This window comes from Clavelina lepadiformis, chromosome 7 (genome assembly GCF_947623445.1).
Source record: "Clavelina lepadiformis chromosome 7, kaClaLepa1.1, whole genome shotgun sequence".
Lineage (NCBI taxonomy): Eukaryota > Metazoa > Chordata > Ascidiacea > Aplousobranchia > Clavelinidae > Clavelina > Clavelina lepadiformis.
The window spans coordinates 883,237-907,399 of NC_135246.1; the positions used below are offsets into that span (position 1 = coordinate 883,237).

At 37.9% G+C, this 24,163-nt stretch overlaps 1 protein-coding gene across 1 annotated transcript; it reads left to right on the top strand.

Annotated features, from left to right (window-relative positions):
- The first annotated feature begins 19,478 nt into the window (after positions 1–19,478).
- LOC143465169 (uncharacterized) lies at positions 19,479–20,662 on the top strand. The gene is made up of 3 exons (XM_076963349.1): positions 19,479–19,678; positions 20,201–20,447; positions 20,550–20,662. Exons 1-3 carry the CDS (start codon positions 19,487–19,489, stop codon positions 20,660–20,662), a joined length of 552 nt encoding a protein of 183 aa, XP_076819464.1. The 5' UTR covers positions 19,479–19,486.
- The last annotated feature ends 3,501 nt before the right edge of the window (positions 20,663–24,163 follow it).

Consider the following 24,163-nt stretch of genomic DNA (forward strand, 5'->3'; position numbering starts at 1 on the left):
AATAACACAACAAAAGGTATAAAAACGTGAGATTGATAGCTAAATTAGACGATATATATAACAGATCCGAAATAAAATACCATCATACTTGGTATATGTGAAACTGTGGTATATATAAAACACAAATCATAGGAAAGTAGTCAACAACATAGCATCAAGCATCACACAATTAACAATTAATACGTTTCGACGTCTGGGTAATGAATAGTGCGACGTGGGCTTCGGCGAAGTCGACCGTTATTTCGGGAGTTGCAAACGTTATTAAAATTGTTACTCTCGTGACGATTTGCATTTGATCGGTTAGGCCTATTAAAAAAGTAAGCTCCAGTCAAGGGCATGTCTAGTTGCTAGGGGACATTTTCTGGGCAACTAGCTTGATTATAGGAAGGCATCGTATGATGGTCACCTCTGCTTAGCTTTAGCCTGTTAAAATGTACTCTTAACGTACGTTCGTGGTTGCGAATCAGATAATTTACCGGCGGAAAAGTCTCAACAACTTCGTAGGGGCCTGAATAAGGGAGGTGAAACTTTCGCTTTTCATCTTTTGATATGACAGTGTTTCGCAGCATGACCTTGTCTCCTACTTGAAACTCAGCTTGTCTCGATACCGACTTGTCGTAACGTTCTTTCATGGATTCCGGACGTTGGTCGAGTCTCGTTTTCACGACTTCGTGGACAAGTCGCATACGGTCTTGTAAATCGAACATTGCCGATGATGATGGACGACTTGAAGGCTGTCCAGTCATCAAATCTGCTGGTAATCTCAATTCTTGTCCAGTCAGAAGAAAATGTGGAGAAACACCTGTCTCTTCGTGTCGACTGGCGTTATAGGTCGCACAAATTGAGGAGAGGGATTTATCCCAGGATAGTGGATCGCGCTGGACATAATTCTTCATGATGGAAAGGATGGTTCTGTTGGCCCTTTCAACCGCTCCGTTCCCAGAAGGGTGGTATGCTGTAGTTTTTGACTTCTTGCAGCCGAGAAGATCAATAAACTCTTTAAACAACTGGCTCTCAAAGTTTCCTCCTCGATCGCTGTGAATCCGCTCCGGAACACCATGAATCGTCATCCAGTTATGATAGAGAACAAATGCTGTTTCTTGGGCTGTCTGTGATGGCATAGACCAAGCCTGCATATATTTAGTGTACATATCAGTGGCTACCAGTATTTAACGATTTCCTGAATGTGTCACAGGAAGTCCTCCAAGGACGTCAATCTCTATTCTTTGCATCGGCTCCAACTCCTCGGAAGGTACCAAGGGCGCTCTTGGTGTTTTAGAAGGGGCTTTACGTAAATCACAGAGTGTGCAACGCTCACAATACTCACGGACATCCGTTTTCCAGCGTGGCCAATAAAATCGTCTTGAAACTCTTTCAGCTGTTCTATCAACACCCATGTGTCCTCCTCCATGTGATGCGTCATGTAACTCTTTCAGGATTCTCGGACGCATTTCTTTAGGAACCAGTAACTGAAGACGTTTTCCTTCCAGTGTGTCTTCCAGACTGCGGTACAAGCACTGGTGTGCTAAAAAAAACTCTCCAAACAAAGACCAGTAATGTCGAACCTCACTGCTCAACTTCTTAATTTTCTTAAAAGGGGGTCTTGCGCCGGCTCTAATCCAACCTAGTACTACGAAAAGATGTTCGTCGGACATTTGAGCTTGTGTAATTTGATCAGGAGTCCAACCGAAACCCTCACGAAGATCAATACTTAAAATACTTTCCGTCGAGGTCTTACATGTTTCAAAGTTTTCTTCAACTTCAAACGGATACCTCTCAGGATTCACTTCGACGCCATTAGAATCACTTGTTTTGCTGTTCTGTAGCCTTCTACTTAGTGCGTCTGCATTGGAGTGCTTTGATCCAGAACGATGTATTAATTTAAAATCAAAATCAGCCAATATTTCAAACCAGCGCGCACATTGACCGTATGTCTCTTTTGCTGTCCACAGCCACCGTAAAGAAGCGTGGTCCGTGCGAAGAAGAAAAGGTGTGCCAAGATAACAACGAAATTTCTGCACCCCATAAACAATTGCCAGGAGTTCCTTCCTCGTGGTGGAATAATTTCTTTCTGCTTTCGTTAAAGACCTACTTGCGTATGAACTGGGTGCTCTTCACCATCTACAATCTGTGACAAAAAACAGCCGAGCGAAAAATTTGAAGCATCTGTATCGAGGATGAACTGCTGCGTAAAGTCCGGGTATCTCAATACTGGGTTTGTCACGAGTGCGTCTTTCAACAAGTTGAATGAGTGTAAACATTTATCATTCCAGCAGAACTGTTTTTGAGGCTTCGTCAAATCGTACAGTGGGGCTGCAATTTTGGCAAAATTTCTGACAAACTTGCGATAGTATGATGCGAGTCCCAAAAACTGCCTTACATCCTTTATCGACGAGGGCACAGGCCAATTGGAAACCGCAGAGATTTTCTCCGGATCGCAGGATACACCAGATTTTGAAACTACATGACCTAAGAATCTAACTTCTTCTTTGAACAAAATGCATTTAGACGGTTTAATTTTGAGGCCACCTGCAACTAATCGGGAAAGCACGTCGTCCAAGTTGCGCAGATGATCTTGAAAAGTGCGTGCATATATGATGATGTCATCCAAGTAAGCCAATGCACCATTCCATTCAACCCCATCGAGCACAATCCGCATCAAGTGCTGAAACGTGGCAGGTGCGTTTGCTAGTCCAAACGGCAAAACATTAAAATCGAATAAACCTCGATGGCAAGTAAACGCTGTCTTTTCACGGTCGCCTTCACTCATCGGTATTTGCCAGTAACCAGATTTAAGGTCTAGTGTGGTGAAATATTTGCACCCCGAGAGTTGATCCAAACTGTCATCGATCCGTGGCAAAGGAAAACTGTGCTTCTTAGTGCAATCATTGACAGCCCTGTAGTCAATGCACAACCTCGTATTGCCGTCCTTCTTTTTTACCAACACAACTGGGCTAGACCAAGGCGACTGTGAGTGACTAATAACGTTATCATTTAGCATATCCTTTAGCAACTCATCTACCTTTCGTTTGTTTTCTTCTGACATTCTTCTCGGGTGTTGGCGTATGGGTGCAGCGTCTCCCGTGTCGATACTGTGAGTAAGAATATTGGTTTTGCCAAGATCACGTTTAGAGAGTGAAAACGCAGCTTTCCGTCTTCGGATTACTTCGATTACAGCTCCCCGCTCAACATCTGACAAATTAAGATCATTTAAATGCAGTTGTTCAATAAGAGACGACACGTCATCATCGGTCGCTGGCTTGTCAACCTCTTCTGATATACAACATAATGAGTAGGCATTAATGTACGAAACATTTTCGCCAACAATTGGTATTAAATCTGCAACAGTTGTCCCAGCCGGAATGCACTTGCTTTTATTCGTAAAATTGGCAAGTCTAACTGGTACCAAAATTTCCTTAGTTTTTGTTACGTAGTTTGCGCCTAAGATTTCGTATTTGTCTAGTAGGCTTTCAGATCTCTGTATAAAAACGTCGTTATACTTGGACTTTGTCGGGCGTTTAACACTACAGGGTAGCACAACCTCAGTAAACGCGGGGATAAGCAGTGACTCTATCAATGCAATCGAGGAACTGTGTGAAATACCTGTTCTCTCAATAGCGGTAATGTTCCTCCACCAGCCTTGAGTGTCATCACATCATAGTCAACGATGCAACCATGGTCTTGAAGAAAATCCAAACCCAGAATGCAAGACTCCGACAAGTTCTCCGCGACAAAAACGTCGCGAGTGGCCTCTATTCCGGCAACGGTGAAGTTTAGCTTTGCTTTTCCTGCCATCGCGATAGCGGTTCCGCTTGCGCCAATAAATCGAACATTTGAAGGGCAGTCATTTAAATCTTGAGCGGAACATTGTTGGAAAGCCAAATGGGATATGACGGTAATTGATGCACCAGTGTCAACAAGCGCAAACAAGGGCTTACCATTAATGATAACGTTTACGTACCTATGTTGTTCTGCAGAGACGGTCTGTATCTTGTAAGTGACCAATTCTCGTTTTGGCTGTGGTGATGGATTCAGGGGCGGACACCTGTGCCCGCCCCGTTGGCGTTTCCCTGGCGGTTGCGTTGAAGACAATATCGACTGATGTGTCCTGTTTCTCCGCATGTAAAACACGTGCGTGATTCCCGGAGGCGAAAGGGATGATTGTGGTTAAGACGAGACCTCCGCGATATCTCCGATAGTGATTCACGCAAGGTGTCAACTTCCTGCCGCAGATCCTGGATCATTTGTTTCATTTCCTCGCGAGCTGATGGGACCTGCTCCATTGGCTGTATTTTGGAAACGTGTTGTTGCACATGCTCTGGTTCCATCATTAATAGCTTTTTGACAGCATCTAAAAACTTTGGACACTGCACCTCCATGTTGCACGTGACCAGCCTTTCTGCTTCATGTTTGTTACGCAGTCCAGCTATTAAAGCGTTATACAAGACGTCATTCTTCGTACCTTCATCTTCCGGTTTCGGGTATGCAATTGCTCCGAAATTGACAAGGGCGTTGACGTAGCTTCGATTCGTTTCGCCGAGAGCTTGGGTTCTTTGTATAAGCTGCTGTTTAGCCTTGTTACGTCGAAGCGAGCAACAAGCAACTTCCTCAGCTTTGGACTTTAGTTCTTCATAGTTCATGGTGCCTAACCGTGCACCGTTGCATATCATTTCCAGTTTAACATCTTCCGGTAAACTCACCATAAAAGCATGTTTTCGAGCAGCTGCTGTTGCGTCTACACTGTCGCAGAAACTTTCAAACGTTGATAAAAACGAGCTAAAACTTTCTCCAAGTTCAAACTTCGGTGGAGAGCAAAAAAAATTCATCTTGGATAAAACTCGGTCACCTTCTTCCTTCACGTTTTTTAACTGCAGGTCCTGCCGTGCTCGCCAAATGTTACCGGCCTTTTCTTATGCTGGTTCGAATAGACCTGCAGTTAAATTATAGAATTATATTTGATAGAATAAAGGGTAAAACAGGCACGTCTGCTCACAGCTCAGGCAACGGTAGACTGACACGTTCGCCAACTAGCAAGGCGAAATTACAAACATCAGCGCCTCCGGCCGAAGGCAGAAACGCAAGGCACAAACACGTCAACCAAGCACAAAACACGTAACAGTAATAAAATCTTTTATAAGCTTAATTGGCGTCATATGCGTAAAGAATGACATGTGACGTCACATATTACTAAGTGTCGTAATAGGCGGTGTGCGTGTGTCTGACCCTTGTCTGTTAACTCCGATGACATGTGACGTAATATATGATTTATTATAAGCTTTATTGGCGTCATAGGCGTGACTGACCCTTGTCTGTTAGCCCTGATGACATGTGACCTAGTATGATAGTGAGATATAACTGAGGAAATATTCCATGTATGGTAATCCTGCAAGAATATTTTGTTTGTTTGTGTCTAGGTGTTTGCCATTATTACTTTCCACGCTGTCAACCATCCGAGTTCAACTGCAGATGTGAGGATGATGCATACGGGGATTCCCGTGAGTGCATACCACAATCGTGGGTCTGTGACGGGCAACCAGATTGCTTGAATGGAGCTGACGAAATTGATTGTAGATGCGATCCTGGCGAGTATCAGTGCTATGATGGAGTTGGTGTGAGACTCTATCAATGCATCGATGACAGCAGAGTGTGTGATGGAGAGTGGGATTGCTTGAATTGGAGAGATGTGTATAATGAGAAGTGCGAGAGAGGATTCCAATGCAACAATGGTCTTTATCTACGAGCATCATGGAAGTGTGACGAAAGTGATAGTTGCGGGGATAACAGCGATGAAGATAATTGCGATTATGTTTGCCCACAACAAAGATGCGATTGTTACAACGAAGGAAACGACACTTGTGGGGATGAAAGGAGATGCTACGATGATGGGGGTAAGTTGAATAATTTCTTGTCGTTGATAAAACAAAATTATTGAAATCTGTACAGACATTTCAATTATTTACTGTGAATTAAAATGTAAACTATGCATAATTTAGCTAGATTTCGTTTAAATCATATTTTCAATTCTACGCTAAATCATCAATAACGCCTCGAAATTAACAAATAAAATTATTAACTACATGGTCAAATGAGATCGTTTAATAACATGACTTGAAATTGTAAAGGAGAGGGTCATATAATAATCATGTAATTTACGAGAATTTTGGTGGAGGTATGTTGATAATTTTGTTTTAAATTTAATCGACATTTATCTACATTGTTTGGCAATAATCCATTGTGATGTCATAATGCTAAGATGTATTGAGTGTGAAATATTAGCCAAACACAGTGTTGTAAATTAAACTTGTGTTAAAGTTTTTTTTAATTTGTTTGTTGAAGTCGGTTTAAGTTTTTCTTGTTTAAGTTCTGTATAACTAAGTCGTCTGCTCTGTCGTGTCCCCTTTTCCACTCATTTCCAGCTCCAGTAAAGATAAACCAGTTTCTCCTGCGCCGAAATAATCCAAACTCAGTAATAACAATCCCAACTTAACTTCGTTGGGTTCCAAGTCTGACCATGGATTCTAATTAGAATAGCATTGTTCAATTTTGTTAATATACGGACATATTTGGCGTCTGGAGTGTTGGCAAGAGAAAGTCGCCACCTATTCAGATGTGTCAGGTAGTTTGCTTAAATTTAGGAAGACCCTAGGCTGAGAACAGAGTTAATTGAATAATTAGCACGGATGGTTTCACTCCTTTCATCATTGGAAGATTCCAATATAACAGATTTAACATTATCTGATGTCAACGCTGTCCGTGTCACAGGAGCGACAGTTGCAATTACTCATGCTTGTGATGTGAACTACGTTCCCGTATCTTAACATTTCTGCAAGTAAACCTTGCCTAATTGACTGGTAGCATGCAAGAGTTGTTCAAAAATATAAACTCATCTCATATAAACAACACAGCTCTTGGAGCTCTCGATTTAAAACTTCAACTAAGAGAATGCTATCTACCTGCATCTGGCACCCAGATGGCAAAGAATCAACTGTATCTGTGCATGATTTGGCATCAAAGCAAATGGGTTAAGAATTGACGCCTTCCAAATGTTTGTTGAGCACGAAACCAACGAATTATGAAAGAGATGTTCGCACCTGCTGCCGGAGAAGATACCAGTTAGTCGAAATGAATCCGAAAGATAGGAAAAAACTGATGGACAGTTGAGTGAAAGTACATCTAGAAGATCGGGCAGACTAATGAACCTGTCAGATTGGTTGCGATCGTTACAAAGCACGTTTTATTCAGACTTGTCCATACTTAGCGTCAACGGAGTGGGCGAACCTTTCATTAAATTTCTAGTGCATTGTCCTCAGAGGAAAACACCACTGCGTGGTTATTATAAGCCACAAACCTGTGACCTGCTGATAAAACGCTAATGTCAACACAGTATAAACAGATTAGTGGTAAACGTGGAACAAAACGTGTGACATAACTTATTATCTTACAAACGCTAAGACCAAAGCATGTAAAACGCTATGTTCATATAATGCGGTGAAAATGTTTTTGCAACCCTTTAAAACTACGGCTGCTACACAGTCGTAAATCTGCAAATCAAAATTTCTTCCGTAAAATAAATACTTAAAAAATATTTAATCCCTAAACGGAAAAAGTTAATTTGCTGGTCAAAATAATCCTGATTTATTAAAAATAATTTGTGCAGAGAAATGCGATGGATATGCAAACTGTCCAGATGGCACCGACGAATGGAATTGTTCTTCATGTTCCACGTATGGGCCATATAAATGCGCTTGTAATAAAGTTGATGATTACTCTTGTGAAGGAAGAATGCATGTATGTTATGAGAACGATGGTGGGTGAAGTTCATTGCTAGTATTAATATTTTTATGATTATTTACAAAAACATGTTTTCACATTATCCTGACTAATTAAAACAAATCGTACAGAAAGGTGCAATGGATATACAGACTGTTCAGATGCGAGCGACGAATGGAATTGTTCTTCATGTTCCACGTATGGGCCATATAAATGCGCTTGTAATAAAGTTGATGATTACTCTTGTGAAGGAAGAATGCATGTATGTTATGAGAACGATGGTGGGTGAAGTTCATTGCTAGTATTAACATTTTTATGGTTATTTGCAAAAACATATTTTCACATTATCCTGACTAATTAAAAACACATCATACAGACAGATGCAGTGGATATGCAGACTGTCCAGATGGGAGCGACGAATGGAATTGTTCATGTCCGTCATGGCGGCCAAATAAATGCGCTTGTAATAAGATTGATGATTACTCTTGTAATGGAAGAGGATTTGTATGTTATAAGCACTATGGTGGGTGAAGTTCCTTACTAATGCTTTATTTTTATGAATATTTAACTGTTGGACTTGTATGTTATAAACATGATGGTAGGTGAGGTTTTAGTTTTAAAACGTGACGGTATTTAACATTAGTTAGTTTTTAACGATGTTTAATTTCTTGTTTTTAAATGATTTATTAAGACATCAGCAGTCAAGTATACATCAGCTAATCACAGATAAAATCAACATATAATAAACATGCAGTAAAATAAATAATGGTTACGAAATTTTGTCACACATGCTCCCCATATTTTCAAAAAGATCTTAGGCTTGGTAAACAAAAATATTTTTCAAATGCACGTCGTAATAAGCCAGTCCGACAGCGACAACTCAGCATTATGTATGACGACCTCTTTGCATAGAGTTGAGGCAGGGGTTTCCATTCGTATAAAAAGTGGTAATGGTAGCTTCATACAAAAGAAGGGAACGCTAAGTTCTGAAAAACAGGAAACTAATTCTATTCAAATCAAATTATTGTTACAACTGGGCCGTAGTAAAAGCGAGAGCTGGAGAAAAAATATTCAATCAGGTCTGATGGTTATCTGGTGTTGTCGGACGATCATCGCTTTGCTCTCGTTTTTTCTTTCCCTTTATGAGTTTTCAATGTTCTTATAAATTTTCTTCCGGTTTTGTTAATTTATATTTACGGGCCAGCAAATGCCACTCTCGGCCTTTTAATTTTCTTTTGAACTTAGATTGGACGGGTGCTTTTAAGAAATTTCTTTGAATTGAGATGAATTTTTGTAGTCGTTCGCCGGTTTTCTTTCAACAGATATGCTGTACAGTCTGGAGTCTTTCAGTGCATTACCTTTTTTATCAAGAATGACAACATGTCATTACCTGGTCTTGGTGGTTCAAACTAAGTTGTAACTAGGTAGATATACGCAATCATAATTACGTCAGATTTCGCTTTTTGACCTTGCAATTTCGTCGTCCATCTTATATTCCATGTTTACCTTTACCAAACGTTACTGGACCTGTTATGCCTCTGGCAGCAAAGAACATTATCGACATCACTGACCAACGATGGACCTAATACGCTTCTGAACTTGTGTGACGCGAAGCATGAGCTTAGAACCTTACGTTTTCACTTCCTGCGTCGTTTATCGGCTCAAAGTCGGCGTATCAGGGTCGACTGCGTGATCTTGCAATAAAGAGGCAAGCTGACATCCACGAGGTTGTCGGTTCAACTATCACCGAGAAAATAATGACGTGTGTTGGCAAGACGCTTAAACACGTGACTAAAGATGAGCATTAAAGTTGACTTCACTCGGCTTTCTGTCCACTTAGTCTAAATCATTCCATAAATACGATGAAAAAATACCAAGCGTTATGTATATTAGGCAAATATTAAGTAAAAATATTAACAATAAGATTTAAATCATTGCATAAATACGATGAAAAAATACCAAGCATTATGATTATTAAGTAGATAGTAAGTAAAAATATTAACAATAAGGTTTACAATTAAACAGAACTTAAACGTTTCAATATATTACACTGGGGAACAATTTTGAACAAAAAATTTGTTGACTTTGATTTTTCACTTGATTTAGGCTAATTCTGGGGTGCTGATTTCAAAAATGCCACCAGTTTTCTTCTATCACGTCAAGTTTTTGTTCTACAGCATACATCCAAAATATGCAACTTTTCACGACTTTAGCCGTATTGCTTTTCCATACGTAATAGGAATGCACAAGCTAATCATATAGTAAGTTATATACAAGAAGGGTCAACTTAATTATTAACCAAAAAAGGCATAGGCATCGATTTAGGTCGATGCTTTTCCTCCCATGTTTGGTTGGAGGATGCAATCATCCAACGAAACTAGACAAGAATTATAAAATTGAAGTTGGTTGCTTTCCACTTTCAACCATGTATGTACTTGTACTTTCCAGGAAAAATAGACAAGCAATAAAATAATATCTGTTCCTATCCTTGCAGAGTGCTGAGTGGTGGTTCTAGGTTCATAAAATTTCACTCTATCGTGCAATTTGGCATCAGTCACTGTCAAATGCCCTGAAAAGGTCACGACCTGCAGAGTGCTGAGTGGTGGTTCCAGGTTCATAAAAGTTCACTCTATTGTGCAATTTGGCATCAGTAACTGTCAAATGCCTTGAAAAGTTCACGACTCTGTTACAACACACGTTTAAAAAGCTTGTCAGCTTGTCGAAATTGTCAACTGCGCTGACTCAAAACACGTTTTGCCTCGCTTTGAAGTTGTAGTTTCATAAAAACGTGAAATATACTTGCTTGATTAAAGAAAAATGTATATATGGAATCGACAACAGCAAGCAGAAAAGCCTTAGCAAAAATAAAAAATAAAATCGAAGCTAATCGAGCTAATTAACTTAGCTTTCCTTAACACTGATATTATGCACTTGTTCATTGTTTATATTGTTACAGGCAAGTGTTGTTAAGTTAACGAACTTATGTTTGTTTATTAGAATAACATCATGTCTGCGACTACGTCTGCTGTTTCTCGTCGTCAGTGTCGAAATAACCCAGATTCCTTTTGCTATATTTGCGGCAGTTTTACTATTCCTAGCCAAAGAAAAGACGTCAGTGCATTTGTCAAAAAAGCCTACTTTGCATATTTTAAAATAAAACTTGGTGATCAAGATAAGTCTTGGGCACCCCACAAGGTATGCAAGCCGTGTATTGAGAGTTTGCGGATGTGGACCAAGGGAACACGTGACAAGTTGGCATTCGGTATACCCATGGTTTGGCGAGAGCCTAAAGATCATTACACAGACTGTTACTTTTGCTTGGTGCAAACTTCAGGGTATAACAAGAAAAACAAACGTAAAATTGAGTATCCAAGTCTTCCATCAGCTATACGTCCAGTGCCTCATTCAGTTGAAATCCCAGCTCCAGTTTTCGTTCAAACGCCTACCCTCGAAAATTTGGATCATGGTGAATGTCTTAGTGGTAGCAGGCCTAATGATGAAGATTTTGAAATTGAAGATGATTCAGATCGTGGAGTATTCCATCAACATGAGTTGAATGATTTGGCACGAGATTTGGGACTAGGAAAAAAAGCTTCGGAACTCTTAGCATCCAGACTAAACGAGAAAAAGTTACTCGGAAAAGAAGCGAAGGTATCGTACTTTCGAACGAGAGAATGTGCTTTTTTACCGTACTTTCGAAGTGACAGTAGCTTTGTGTATTGCCATGATATACAGGGTTTACTGGAGGAGTTGGGAATTCCGATCTACAACTCAACTGAATGGCGATTGTTCATTGACAGCTCAAAGAGGAGCTTAAAGTGCGTCCCTCTCCATAATGGCAATTTATACGGTGCAGTACCAATTGCGCATTCAGTTAGTCTTCGTGAAGAATACGGAAACATAAAAAGAGTCATTCAACTGTTGCAATATAACAAGCACAATTGGATCATATGTGTCGACCTTAAAATGGTATGTTTTCTTCTTGGTCAGCAACACGGGTACACTAAGTACCCCTGCTATTTGTGTATGTGGGATAGCAGAGCTCGAGATCAGCACTGGGTGAAGAGGAACTGGCCTCCGAGATCTGAGCTTAAACCTGGTGATCCCAATATTCTACATGAGCCACTTGTTGACAGAGAGAAAATTATTTTCCCACCTCTGCATATAAAGCTCGGCCTAATGAAGCAATTCGTTAAAGCATTGTCAACTGAAAGCAACTATTTCAATTACCTCGTTTTGGCTTTTCCTGGCCTGTCAATACAAAAAATTAAGGCTGGTGTATTTGATGGTCCACAAATTCGGCAACTCATCAAAGATGAACATTTCAGTTGTTCAATGTCAGAATTGGAAGAAAATGCATGGTTATCATTTAAAAACCTTGCCAAGGGATTTCTTGGGAATACACGGGCAGAGAATTATATAGAAATAGTTGAGAAGCTATTGGAAAGCTACAAAGAACTCGGCTGCAACATGAGCATCAAGATGCATTTTTTGCACAGCCATCTTGCTAATTTCCCGGAAAATCTTGGTGCGGTCAGCGATGAGCAAGGAGAAAGATTCCACCAAGATCTGAAGGTGATGGAGGAAAGATATCAGGGAAGATGGGACTTACAAATGCTGGCTGACTATTGCTGGAGTATTAAGCGAGACTGCCCACAGTTTGAACATACCAGGAAAAGCTACAAGCGTAAATTTTTGCCCTAAAACTCGCACTTTTTTGTCCTGCAGACGCAATATCCGTTTTAAGGAACAGAATAAAGCTGTACAAATGTTTATTTGAAAACCATGGAGTAACTTTCGGTTGCTTGTATTTCTTAAATCGTTTTATACAATAAACGCAGATGTCATAAATATTGTAGTTTTTTGTGGGTAATGAGAAAAAGTGGTGGATGCCTAATTCAAAAACTTGACGTGACAGAGAAAAACCGAGGTCATTTTTGGATTCAGCGGCCAAAAGTTAGTCAAAAACAATTGTTAGATCGAAATCAACAAAAATTGTGTTCCCCTGTGTTATGGGCCCGGAACATCAAGCATACTTTTTCATTGTGTGTAAATATAAAGAATATGAGTTAAACTTCAATGTGCGGTTCGAAGTCATTGTGCTTAAAAAATATCAATAAAAGACAATTTGTTCGGTTTTCAAATAAAATTTCGTTGGAATATTTTTAATATGTAGAATTTTTGATAAAACTGATACATTGTGCGACAAAACTTCGCGTCTTTGTTTTTATAGAAAGATGTGATACATCGACGACTTGCCAAGATTTGTCAGATGAAATGAATTGTTCTTGTCCGGAAGACAAATTCACCTGCTCTTGCTTCCGTGAGAACTTTCCTACTTGCAGTATGTGGAAAGGATGTATCCCGATGGAATTCGTCAATGATGGAAAGTTTGACTGTGACAGTCGTAATGATGAACAGTATATCAAATCTTGGGACAAAATGAGATGGGGTGCTTGCAATGTCGATGTTATTAGGTTAGAAAATGAAAGCTTTTGTATCCCACCTTGGTGTGACAATTCTACTTGTACAAATGTATCTTCCTTAGAATGTAGTAAGTATGATTGCAACATGACTGAAGCGGTTTGCTTTTCTTTTTGTTCTGATACAAACTCTTTAGCTAATAACGTTAACAGAATATTCCAATGTACTGATAAATCCATAATCTTGGACCAACAATTTTGCAATGGGAAAGAAGACTGCAATGACGGAACTGATGAAATAACTTCTCAACCTGGATTTAAGTGTTCTGCCAAGTTCTCAACCATTCTATGCGTCCTTCCTCAATGGAATCTTTACGACGATATCCCACAATGCTACGATAATTCTGATCTTTGTTTTAGCAGTGATGGCTCCTTTCATTGCTTTAGGTGTCTGGACAATCTCCTGATCATCTCGCCTAAGCAAGTCTGTGACGGTGTCATTGATTGTTTTGACCTATCAGATGAATGTCTTTGCGAAAATCCATCTTTGCCGGTTTGTCTTGATGTCTTTTCAAGGTCATCACAATGCAGCTTCTTTAAGTTTTGGAGCATTGATTCAAATGAGGCTTCTAATACTTTGCCCTCTTTGCAGGTTGGCAAAGATTTAATGAATTGCAAGAGCAAACAGGGCGACACACTTGTTGTCCAGTGCGATGGAAGACCAGAATGCCTGGACTTCTCTGATGAGTGCATATCGTGTCCCAATCCTCCAGCATTTTGTAATGATACTTGCCGCACCTACTTCCCGATGGGAGATCGATATTGTGACGGTTACATTGATGAGGCATGGAAGTATTTGCAAGACACAAACTGCTCCAAAGCATTTGATGAAAAAAACTGTCCGAAACGATTTCAATGCAAAGCTGCTGAGAAATATAGCATCGACGTCTTACAAAAATGTGATGGTATGAAAAATTGTGATGATGGAATTGACGAAAAAAACTGTACCAACAGGCACTACTGCACAACAAAGGTAGGAAATCTGGTATCGATACCAAAGTCTTTAGTTCTCAATGGTAAACAAGACTGTGTTGATGGATCGGATGAATTTATTCCTGGGTTATTCTCTTCCGCTCGTAATATGATTGACAACCTCGGTCTAAAAATATGGCTGTGGATTGTCACTATACTTACCATTGTGGGAAACTTTTACGTCGCCATTATTTCTGCTAAAAATCTCAACGAACGGAAAAACAAAGATGCTTCTGTATGCAACCATGTTTTAATCATCAACCTCTCTGTCTCCGACTGCTTAATGGGTATATATTTGATGGTTATTTTAGTGAAAGACTTTCAGTTTGCAGGTAGATATTCCGAATTCGATTACCAGTGGAGATCGAGCACAATTTGCTCATTGGCGGGAAGTCTGTGCGTGATTTCCAGTCAAACTTCCAGCTTTCTCATGGCTATTCTTACCGGCTATCGCTTGTATGCTGTCTACTATCCATTCAAAGCTCGTCATGCTTCTACAAAACCTTGGATAATTGCTGCAGTCTCTTCCTGGATAATTTCCATCATCATTGCTATCGTATCTAACACCACACGTTACTTTAAATCTAAAGTTCTTTTTCTTAATGAATTTTCTTCATCTGATACAGTCACTCATGATTACGTCACAGATTTTGCTTGTCGTCTGGCCATTCTTACAAACACTTCTCAGGATATCGATGAAAGTAATTGGGAAAGTGTTCAAAGCTTCTTGATGGATGAATTTCCTCAATATGCTCCAATAGGCGAGATCGGTTACTACGGTACTACAAGTGTGTGCATGCCACGATTGTACGTAAATCGCAGTGATAGTTTCTGGATTTACTCCATCGTCATGATAACCTTAAATTTCCTTTCCTTTTTCTTTGTGCTCTCTGGATTCTTTTTAATCACTTGGAAAATGAAGAAACGGCCGATCAAAAGCGACAATGCACAGAAGCAATATAACAAAATGAATCAACGAATCGCTCGCATCATTGTTTCTGATTTTCTTTGTTGGGTTCCCATCTGCATAATGGCTTACGTAAGCGTGAGTGGAGTGAAGCTTCCAGATGGAGTTGAGATATTCACTGCAGGAGTGCTCCTCCCCATCAACAGTGCATTTAACCCCGTCTTGTACTCGCCCTACATCGAAATGAAAGTGGAAAACTTATGGTGTAGAATTCGCTCCAACTGCAATCAACGCCCCAACAGAGATGCGATTGAACTTAACGTAATTTCCTAAGTATTGCGTTTACTGGAGCAACTCCATCTGGCTTTCTCTTAAACATCTTCTTTGCACTTGATTTCTCTACCAGGGTCTAAATATGTGAATTTAAACTTCCAGACGACTGCTCCTTTGTCTTGATAGATATTATTTGACGGAGGAGATCATTTAACAAAACCTTTTACGTTCACAAATGTTTTTTATGTCACTTCTGTAGCAAATTGTTTAAAGTGTTATGTTTAGTTGCTTTGACTGATGACTTGTATTGTCGTGTATATAATCAGATTGTGTCAAAACCATTTATAAAAAAAATAAAAAATTAAACAAAAACAAAAAATAACAAAACAAGAAAAGCATATCAAATTTGCAGTATTTGTTGTGGAGTATATTTGCAGAGTAAGTATACTTATAAGTATATATTATATTTATATTTGCAGTACAGTATATTCGTTTGAGTTGTTGTTTCTGTAAAACTTTTATTAGAAAACGTGTGAATAAGTTGCTTTGCTTATCATCTTATAACGCTCTTCTTGTGAAAATCTTATGTTATTAACATTTCTATCATCTTTAAAATATCTTATTTAATTATTATCATTAGAATACGTTGGTGTGATTGGACTTTCGTTGTCATTAGTGCTGTTGGTTGAATAATTCCCCATTCTTATCGCTCTTCCATACTCTCCTAAATTTACAATCTTTTTAATCAAGATATTGTTGCTTCCAATCTTTCAACGTAACAATGGTTTGTGTCGATTATAAAGTGGTTCAGTAACGATATATGACGTCTGTATTGAAATGTAATGAGATGTTTATTGGCATTCGACATGTTGGATTGACGTGATAGTGTATATCGTTTTTTATTTATCACATGGCGCGCATTGCGTTATAATTATATATATTTCGCACAAAAAAATGAAACAATAAAAAAAATTGACAAATAGCAAAAAAACTTTAAATAACAAAAATAACAAAAAAATCTTTTAGAAAGTGATAAACCAAAAATTAAAAAAAAAACTTAATTCATTGTTTGCAAAAAATTTGATTTTTATTGTGTTTGTTTTGGAGTATGTTTTTTTAAAAATTTTTGTTGCTGTAACATGTTTATTATTAAACCTGTGAATACGCTGTTTTACTTTTAAAGTTACGTTGCGTTTTTTAAAAATTGCCTTAAATGACTCATAAAACAATCATAATAATGTGCATAATTTAAAGTAACCAATCAAACAGAAGCATAGACAACCAAGCTACATCATTTCAACTTATGGAGATTGTTTATATTAGAGACGTCACGTCTATAATAATTTGTTTTATTTTTCATGCTTTGTTGCTCTTACTTGTCTTGCCCTGTATTTAATCGGATTTTGTTAAAACATTTTTAAAACATAAAAAAATATTTAAAAAAAAACAAAGAAAGTTAATCAAATCTGCAATCATGTATTCGTTGTACAATATACCATCTGATGTCCATCTTCTGGTGAAGATTTCTATGGTTTAGTTGTGTGTTTTATCACAAACCCTAATTATGTTATCGTTATCGCAGATAGCAGGTTTGGTGATCAGGTAAACCCTTGATTAAATGTTTGCTTTCATTTTCACGCATTTATTCTTCGAAAAAATTATTAACAAGATTTTGGAAATAATTGTTTCTGCAACAATCAATACAATTTGGCCACAACACAAATGTATATTGTCTTATTGTAGATTGACGCGCTCTGACAATTTGAAGACCAATGATTTGTGGAGTTCGTTGAACGTATACAGAGTTTCGATTTGAAATTTATAACAAAACTAAATTGTTAAAGAATCAGGTCTTCTTTATGGAGAATGTTATAATTAAATTCATCTGAAGTTTTCCTAAGCTTAAGTATTTCGTAAAAAGGAGGAATTGTTAAAAAGTTGCTTTTGTTTGAAAGTGTATTTAATAATATTCAGGGAATACCCCGTCGCCGAAAATTGCTGACCTAGGCTGTATTGTTTAAGTATAGGTCTCCTTCTACTGGAGTCTGCCATCACAGTTTCTCAGAGAGTCAAAATAGCGGTTCCATCTGGCCGCTACTTACAACCGGTATAAACGACAATAACTAGCAATAACTTCGATAATGATAACGGCATTAACTAAGACAAAAACACACGCAGATGTAACTACTAAACATGCTAACAGTGGAACAATTTGGTTCTAAGTTGCACCATGCGAACAGAACTATAATTTCGATGTTTTGTTAACCAAGTTCAATCAACGATTTTGAGAACTTCCTGTTATCTAAGTTATTGGAATTGGCAGTGTCAAGGAAGAAGTTTACCGAGGTCGCAAAACACGTCATCGTTCAACAAATGTTTTTGTTCTGGCTTCTGATGATCTATTCACGTGCTGTAGCGCAGGGCAATATATCACCAGACAAACAAGCTTAATCGGCCACAAGTTAGGGTAAACGATAATTTCACCATGATATGATTTATGAAACACAATTGCCTTACAACAAACTCATCGTGTTTTTAATATGAAGTCGGCGCTTATCGTTTTTGCAATGATTTCCGCTCATTACACAAATGTATTCACGCGCCTAAACTGCCGACAAGGTATTGAGACAATTATAATTTACATAACAAGGAAGTTTTTTCCACTCTTGATTTGACGGGTGCCCTTGCTACAACGCCAGTGTAGCAGCTGAAAAATATCAAAACCGATTTTTCTGCAAATGGCAAATCATAGACTTTTCTGCAAAAATGTGTTCTAGTTAGATAATAGCAAGTCGGCGTATTTTTAATTTTTTAAAAAGTGAATTATTTGTAGGAAGCCTTTAGCATCGGTTTGTTGTTTTTATTCAGACCACATTTAGACGCAATTTTGAATTGGGATCGTCCAAAAAAAAGAAAAGATTTAAGACAATACCTGAGCGTTTACATGTGTTACCATCGTTACCTCCCCCATATAGCGCCATTGGCTGGATGGTCATGATGGTCATGATGGTCATGATGGTCACGATGGTCATGATGGTCATACCTTATTTTACTTGTTTGTATGTACGAATGTTTTTATTCGATCTCTTGTGACGTCACGCATCGCTACCCCGAGAGCCTAAAAAGTGTTTAGCGTCCCACGTTGATTGTCTCATTGCGTGGATTTTGTTTTGGTGTGGTGTTGCGCTCGGCTGGGAAGTGCTGGGCGAGTGTGCAGTTACGTTTGAGTTTTATAGAAGTAAGATGGGTGTTTTTATTGAAGAAAATGCTATTAAAAGTTCTTAAAGCAAAAAGAGCTAATTGACCAGCTGTCAAGCGGGAAGTTTCCTGCGGTTAAGAAAAAATTTGCTTACATTAGTAGCTATAACTTTTAATCTATAGTTAGCCGAGTGGAGCTACTAAAAGAATTTTTTTAATTATTTTCAGCATTTTTTATTTAACAATACTTTCTTGTGCAAAGCAGCTACCTGTAGTTAAAGAGAATTACAAAATTAACAAGGTATTTTTTAATACAAAAAATAATTACAACGACTTTCAGAAACATTTACAACACCATGATATAGTTCACTTGTTTTTGTTTATGTTTTGAGCGTTCCTCGTTTCCCAGCTTTAGAATGAGCTTTTTCTTTGCAATAAGACGAATGCAACGCGCCTTGCTAGGTGTCAACTCTGTTGTAATTTTAGCAATTACAAGCTTGAATTCTTGTTCCAATGTCGACCTCGGCCCACAGAGAAGTCATGTCAATGCCTTATTCTCGTTTGGACGCGTTTCAACACGGAAAACATCTTTGTGAAAATCGATGGCAGTGTTAGACCTTCGGTAGCCTCTGGTTATAAAGATTTTAGTACGATTTCATTGCTAGGACAGATGCAGTGAAAAGTGGGGACTCTATTGATTCAATCGTTAATTGCGTGCGACCAATCAACAACAATCTATTGAAGTTTATGAACAAAATCGAAAACAATCGCAACTTGATTAAATAACTTACGGTAATGTATAATTGTGTAGACCTACAGTATTTTATTAATTTATTATTTTTCTGAGTAATTGCAGTGACATAAGATAGACTGTCTTGATGCAATGTGCTTTACACAAGAAAGAGCGGTTTTATTGGTCGCATATCTGCTCATGTTATATTCTGATGGTTGCTACATTGCGGATTGTCCGGGTAAGGACTATTACATCGGGAAAAGAATTTTGCCGGAAATGTTTTCCGCAATCGACAAAATCGGTTCCTCTCAGGATAATCTGTTGGAACGTGGGATAACGGAGGTAAAAGCAAATTTGAAATTACAGTAGACCTCTCATCAATTGTTTTCAATATTTCTTGTTGTAAGTTAGGTTACTGCCTTCAGTAAACAAGTCCAGTATAAATATTATAATATGTATATAATATAATATGTATACTAATATACTATATATAATATAATATAATAAAATATGTAATATAACAGTATAATATGTCATCACATTTTACTTGATTTTAGTTTTTTTTAATGTTGAATATTATTTCTACTACTATTTTTCTACTACTTCTATTTTCTACTTTTATTTTCTGAGATGAAAATTACGTAAAGTAGATTTAAGGAAAATATTTACGTCAATGAAGATTTTAGTTAAAAAACTTGTAGGCCTATTTAGATTTTTTGAGTATTTTGAGTATTTTTTGAGTATTTTGAGCCTTAATAAAAATCAGCCTAAATTATCTTAGAAAATATTTATAATGATTTATTTTATTTTAAAAACGAAAAATATTTGCAAAAAAGTCCGATATTCAACCCGTTCTTCATGCAGTGTTTGGACGATCTTCGTGCCCTGATATCGAAACGATGTGATTTCTATGGAACGAAACTGTGCTGTCAGCTGGACGACAACTACGGAGAAATTACTTGTGATGTGACATCATCGTCCAATGAAGACGGCTCAGAGATGAGAGGGATGTTGGAAGCAGCTGAGATTAGAATTAAGAAGCTCATCTTCCAAAGAGGAACTCCTCCTGGAGGAAAATATTGTCTAAAGATGGGGATCTGCTGCGTGGAAGGTGTCTACATCCCTAAATACTCAACTTTCAATGTTTAATCAATCATGTCCAAAAATGGTGTTATTTACAAACAATAACTTTGATTGTTGATTAATTTGACAGACAGGTGCAAACTGGATCTCTCTTGCAGCGCTGTGACGTCATCGGTGGAGGAAAAGCATTCCGAGTTACCATTGTTGTTGAGTAAGTTGTTGGGCGGCGAACAAAGCTGCTGAGCTACCGCTGTGCTCCGGTCAAATTGTCAAGTGTTAGTCGTTGTTCGATTTAAAATTTGATGATAAAAGCGAGCTTCAAAGTCGGTTTTCTCTCTGCTGCCGCTTACTGAGCACGACAAACAATTATGACGTCGTTAGACTAACAAGGGGTTAAAACATTTCACAATCTAGTGAATCTGTTGCGTCATAATAAGCGATTGGTAACAAAACTTCCATGGACCGAAGTCAAACCTGAGATTTCTCATCGGTAAAATATTATAAAATGTTTCCTCCCGTCATTCACTTGGGTTTAAAACTTCCAGCACTGATCACACTTAATCAATTGTAGAGAGAATGATCAGCGTCAAATGTCAAACTCAGAACAGGACTTAGAGGCCAAGGGTTTTGGCAGAAACTAAAGTTGGTGAAACATGGAAAATGTACATAAAAAACTACATACGGTAAAAGAGTCACTTCGAAAAAAAGTTGAATGTGTTTGACTTAGACCAGCTAAGCATAAAACTACCGAAATGAATCTAATTAGCTTCAAAACTAAAACAGAAAAGTAAAAATTTGAATCTAAATGCCCGCAATGCTAGCATGGCTTCACAACAAATGGAGTAAACCCTTTTTGAAAAAATTTCTTTATAATACAACACATTGCAAAATGCTGGAGCTTTGGTGGAAATTAGTGGAGAGGAAATTCTTTTTAACTTTGGTTTATATCTTGCTTTTAAAAAAATAATGAATGAACACGAAACTATTTCATAGCGACAAAGCGTGCACTGACGTCATAATTAACCCCGCCGTAATCGCGGCGCTTTAAACACGAACTGTGCAGTGTCCACGACGCATTAATAAACAAATAAATAAGAAGAACACGGTTTCTATTTACGCTCAGAGTGTAGTTTCTAGTGGCTTTATTGAGAAATTTTCAAAACATCACACAAATATGTCTACAAGCAAAGAAGAAAATTGATTCAAAAAAGAAATATATGCACACACAAGATATAAACGCCGACGTTTTCATAATATTTTCATAATTCTTTGGACAGGTAATGGACAATGCATGGGGTCGATTGAGATGAATTTTCACAGACAGCTATATTCTTAATGCGTTGTTGTTTTATCATATTGTAACTATAGTTGTAATTTAGTATAACCGTTGATTTTGTATTTTTTAACTATAACTATAGTTTTATTGGTGACTTTTAATGTTTCATGTATGCACTTCTTAAGTTTCTCTTAACGTGCTTATACTAAAACATCGGAAAATCATAAAAGCGATAGTTTTGGGGAAGTGAAGAAATGTTTTACATCTCGGGTTTACGCCATTTGACAGGTCTATTACGTCGAAACGCACACTACATAGTCTCAGAGACACCAATCCATCAATCATATCTTGTCGCTGTGACAGAAACTTTCACCCTGTAACAAACAACCAACATGAAAGCGATCATCCGCACCAGCTCCTGCAAGCTCATCCAACGGAACAAAAGACAATTAGCGGCCAGAGACACCACAGCGCTTCAAACCGTGGTCATTCGGCCGAGCACAAACGACAGCAGTAACCATCATCACAAAGTTACGTCATGCTTTTCGTCAATCAGCAAACAATGCAGTAAAACGATGATGATGTGAGCACAACAAACAAAAGTTAAAGTCACTTTACCATGTGCTGTGCGTCGCGTTGTAACAACCGTCTGGTGTCGTAAGTGAGTCGCTTCGAGTTGAGGAAATGATTGACACAATACATCACGAAAATAGAAGAATAATTCACATGAAAAAATACGAATGGGTGGATGAGCTTCTTGTACAATACTATATACGTTGAACTGAACACATTATTGATTATAAACACTGCACTACCTATTGCAATGTTATGGGTACAGCCGGAATTAAATGGGTACAGCCTTCAATCATGATAAATGCAGCAGAGGTGGTGAATTATTTCAGATTGGTCGCTAATAGTAATTACTTAGTGGTTTTGAGTTATACTGTAGGGTTATTGGATCACATTTAGTGTAAGTTTTTGTGAATTACCGGTAACCATTGAAGATCATACTTCACGGTTTTCCGCTGAACAACACAGTCACTTCAAATTACACAAAAATGATCTATCTGTGATCTATCTGTCCAATTTTGTTTGTCACGATTAATATCGTTATTTCCTTTACGTCATTGAAATGTAGGTAAACAATGAACTTATTGTAACATTTGCTTATTGATGATAACAGTTTTTTCAAATGGTCCAACTGTGATTGTTTACTGGGATCATTGAATGAGTTGCGCAGAAAGCGATAAGAATAACTTTGATATATTGTTTACCTCACGCAGTATATAACTAAATTGTATACCTTTTTTTGATTTGAATTTGTAGTGACCAATAGAGAAGTCGTAGTAACGATTTTAGGAATGTGGGTAAGAGTTCAACTGTACAAATATTTTAAGCTTTTTGAAGGGTATTAGGCCACAAGTTCACATAAACAGTTTATCTGATCGTCGAGGAACAGGCTTAAGGCTAGAAGTATATGTCTTTGATAAACGCCCTGTCATTTTAGTGTCAAAGCAGTCAACTGCTTTTTGACTCGTGTCGATTTAAAGCAATGCGCTTGTGGTATTCTGCAGAAGATGAAGTTAACAGATGAGTCTTTCCGTAATTTCATCCAACGAGCTATGCCTGCATCGCGAAAGACAACTTCAGTGATGACTGAAATGGCTTTCAAATCGTTTTAGATAAGTTTTAACTATAAAGATTTTGATAAATTTAAGGTAAGGATACGTTTTTGGTTCAGTTTTAACTTTCTCATCAAGCGTGCTGACGTCATTTAAGTAAATAAGTTGCTTTTAACCAAAGATTTAACCAAATTAATTCTATTTTTGGGTTTCTTTTTGGCTGTTGTATTCATTGTGGATTTGCTGATTACTGGAAATGGACTTGTTTGTAAAAAGAAAACTATGAACTTTATTACTCTTGATATAGGAATGTGTATAATGATACAATCTTTACACATTGAAACATTTCGCTTTAATTCGATTGCATGTGTTACACTTTGTGGCTATGACTTTTATCAAACTCGGTCAAGTTAAAGTTTTATCGCTTGGGTCAAGTAAAATATCCTACTCAGGTGCATATTGGTTTTCTCAGGTAATTCTCCACGCTGTTAACAATGATCAGAACATTTGTGGAAAAAAGTCTTCCAAATATTAGCTGGTCGAAAAATTGAAAAGATTTCATGCTTGTTTGCAGTTTGATCAGACATGAAAGTATTTTTAGTAACAAATCCATGGCAGAAAAACGCAATAATAAAAAACAGAAATGTTAGGTATGGAACATCAATGTTGCTTTAAGCCAAAAAATTAAAAAACTTAACCGACGGTGTTTTAAACGTCATAATTAGCTTTTGTCTTGTAACTAACACGAACCGTTGAAACATTCTGCGCGGGAGAGGATTTAACCCTATTCTAACTAGGCTTGGCTTCTCCCGCACACTGTCATAGCAAAACGTGGCGTACAGTTGC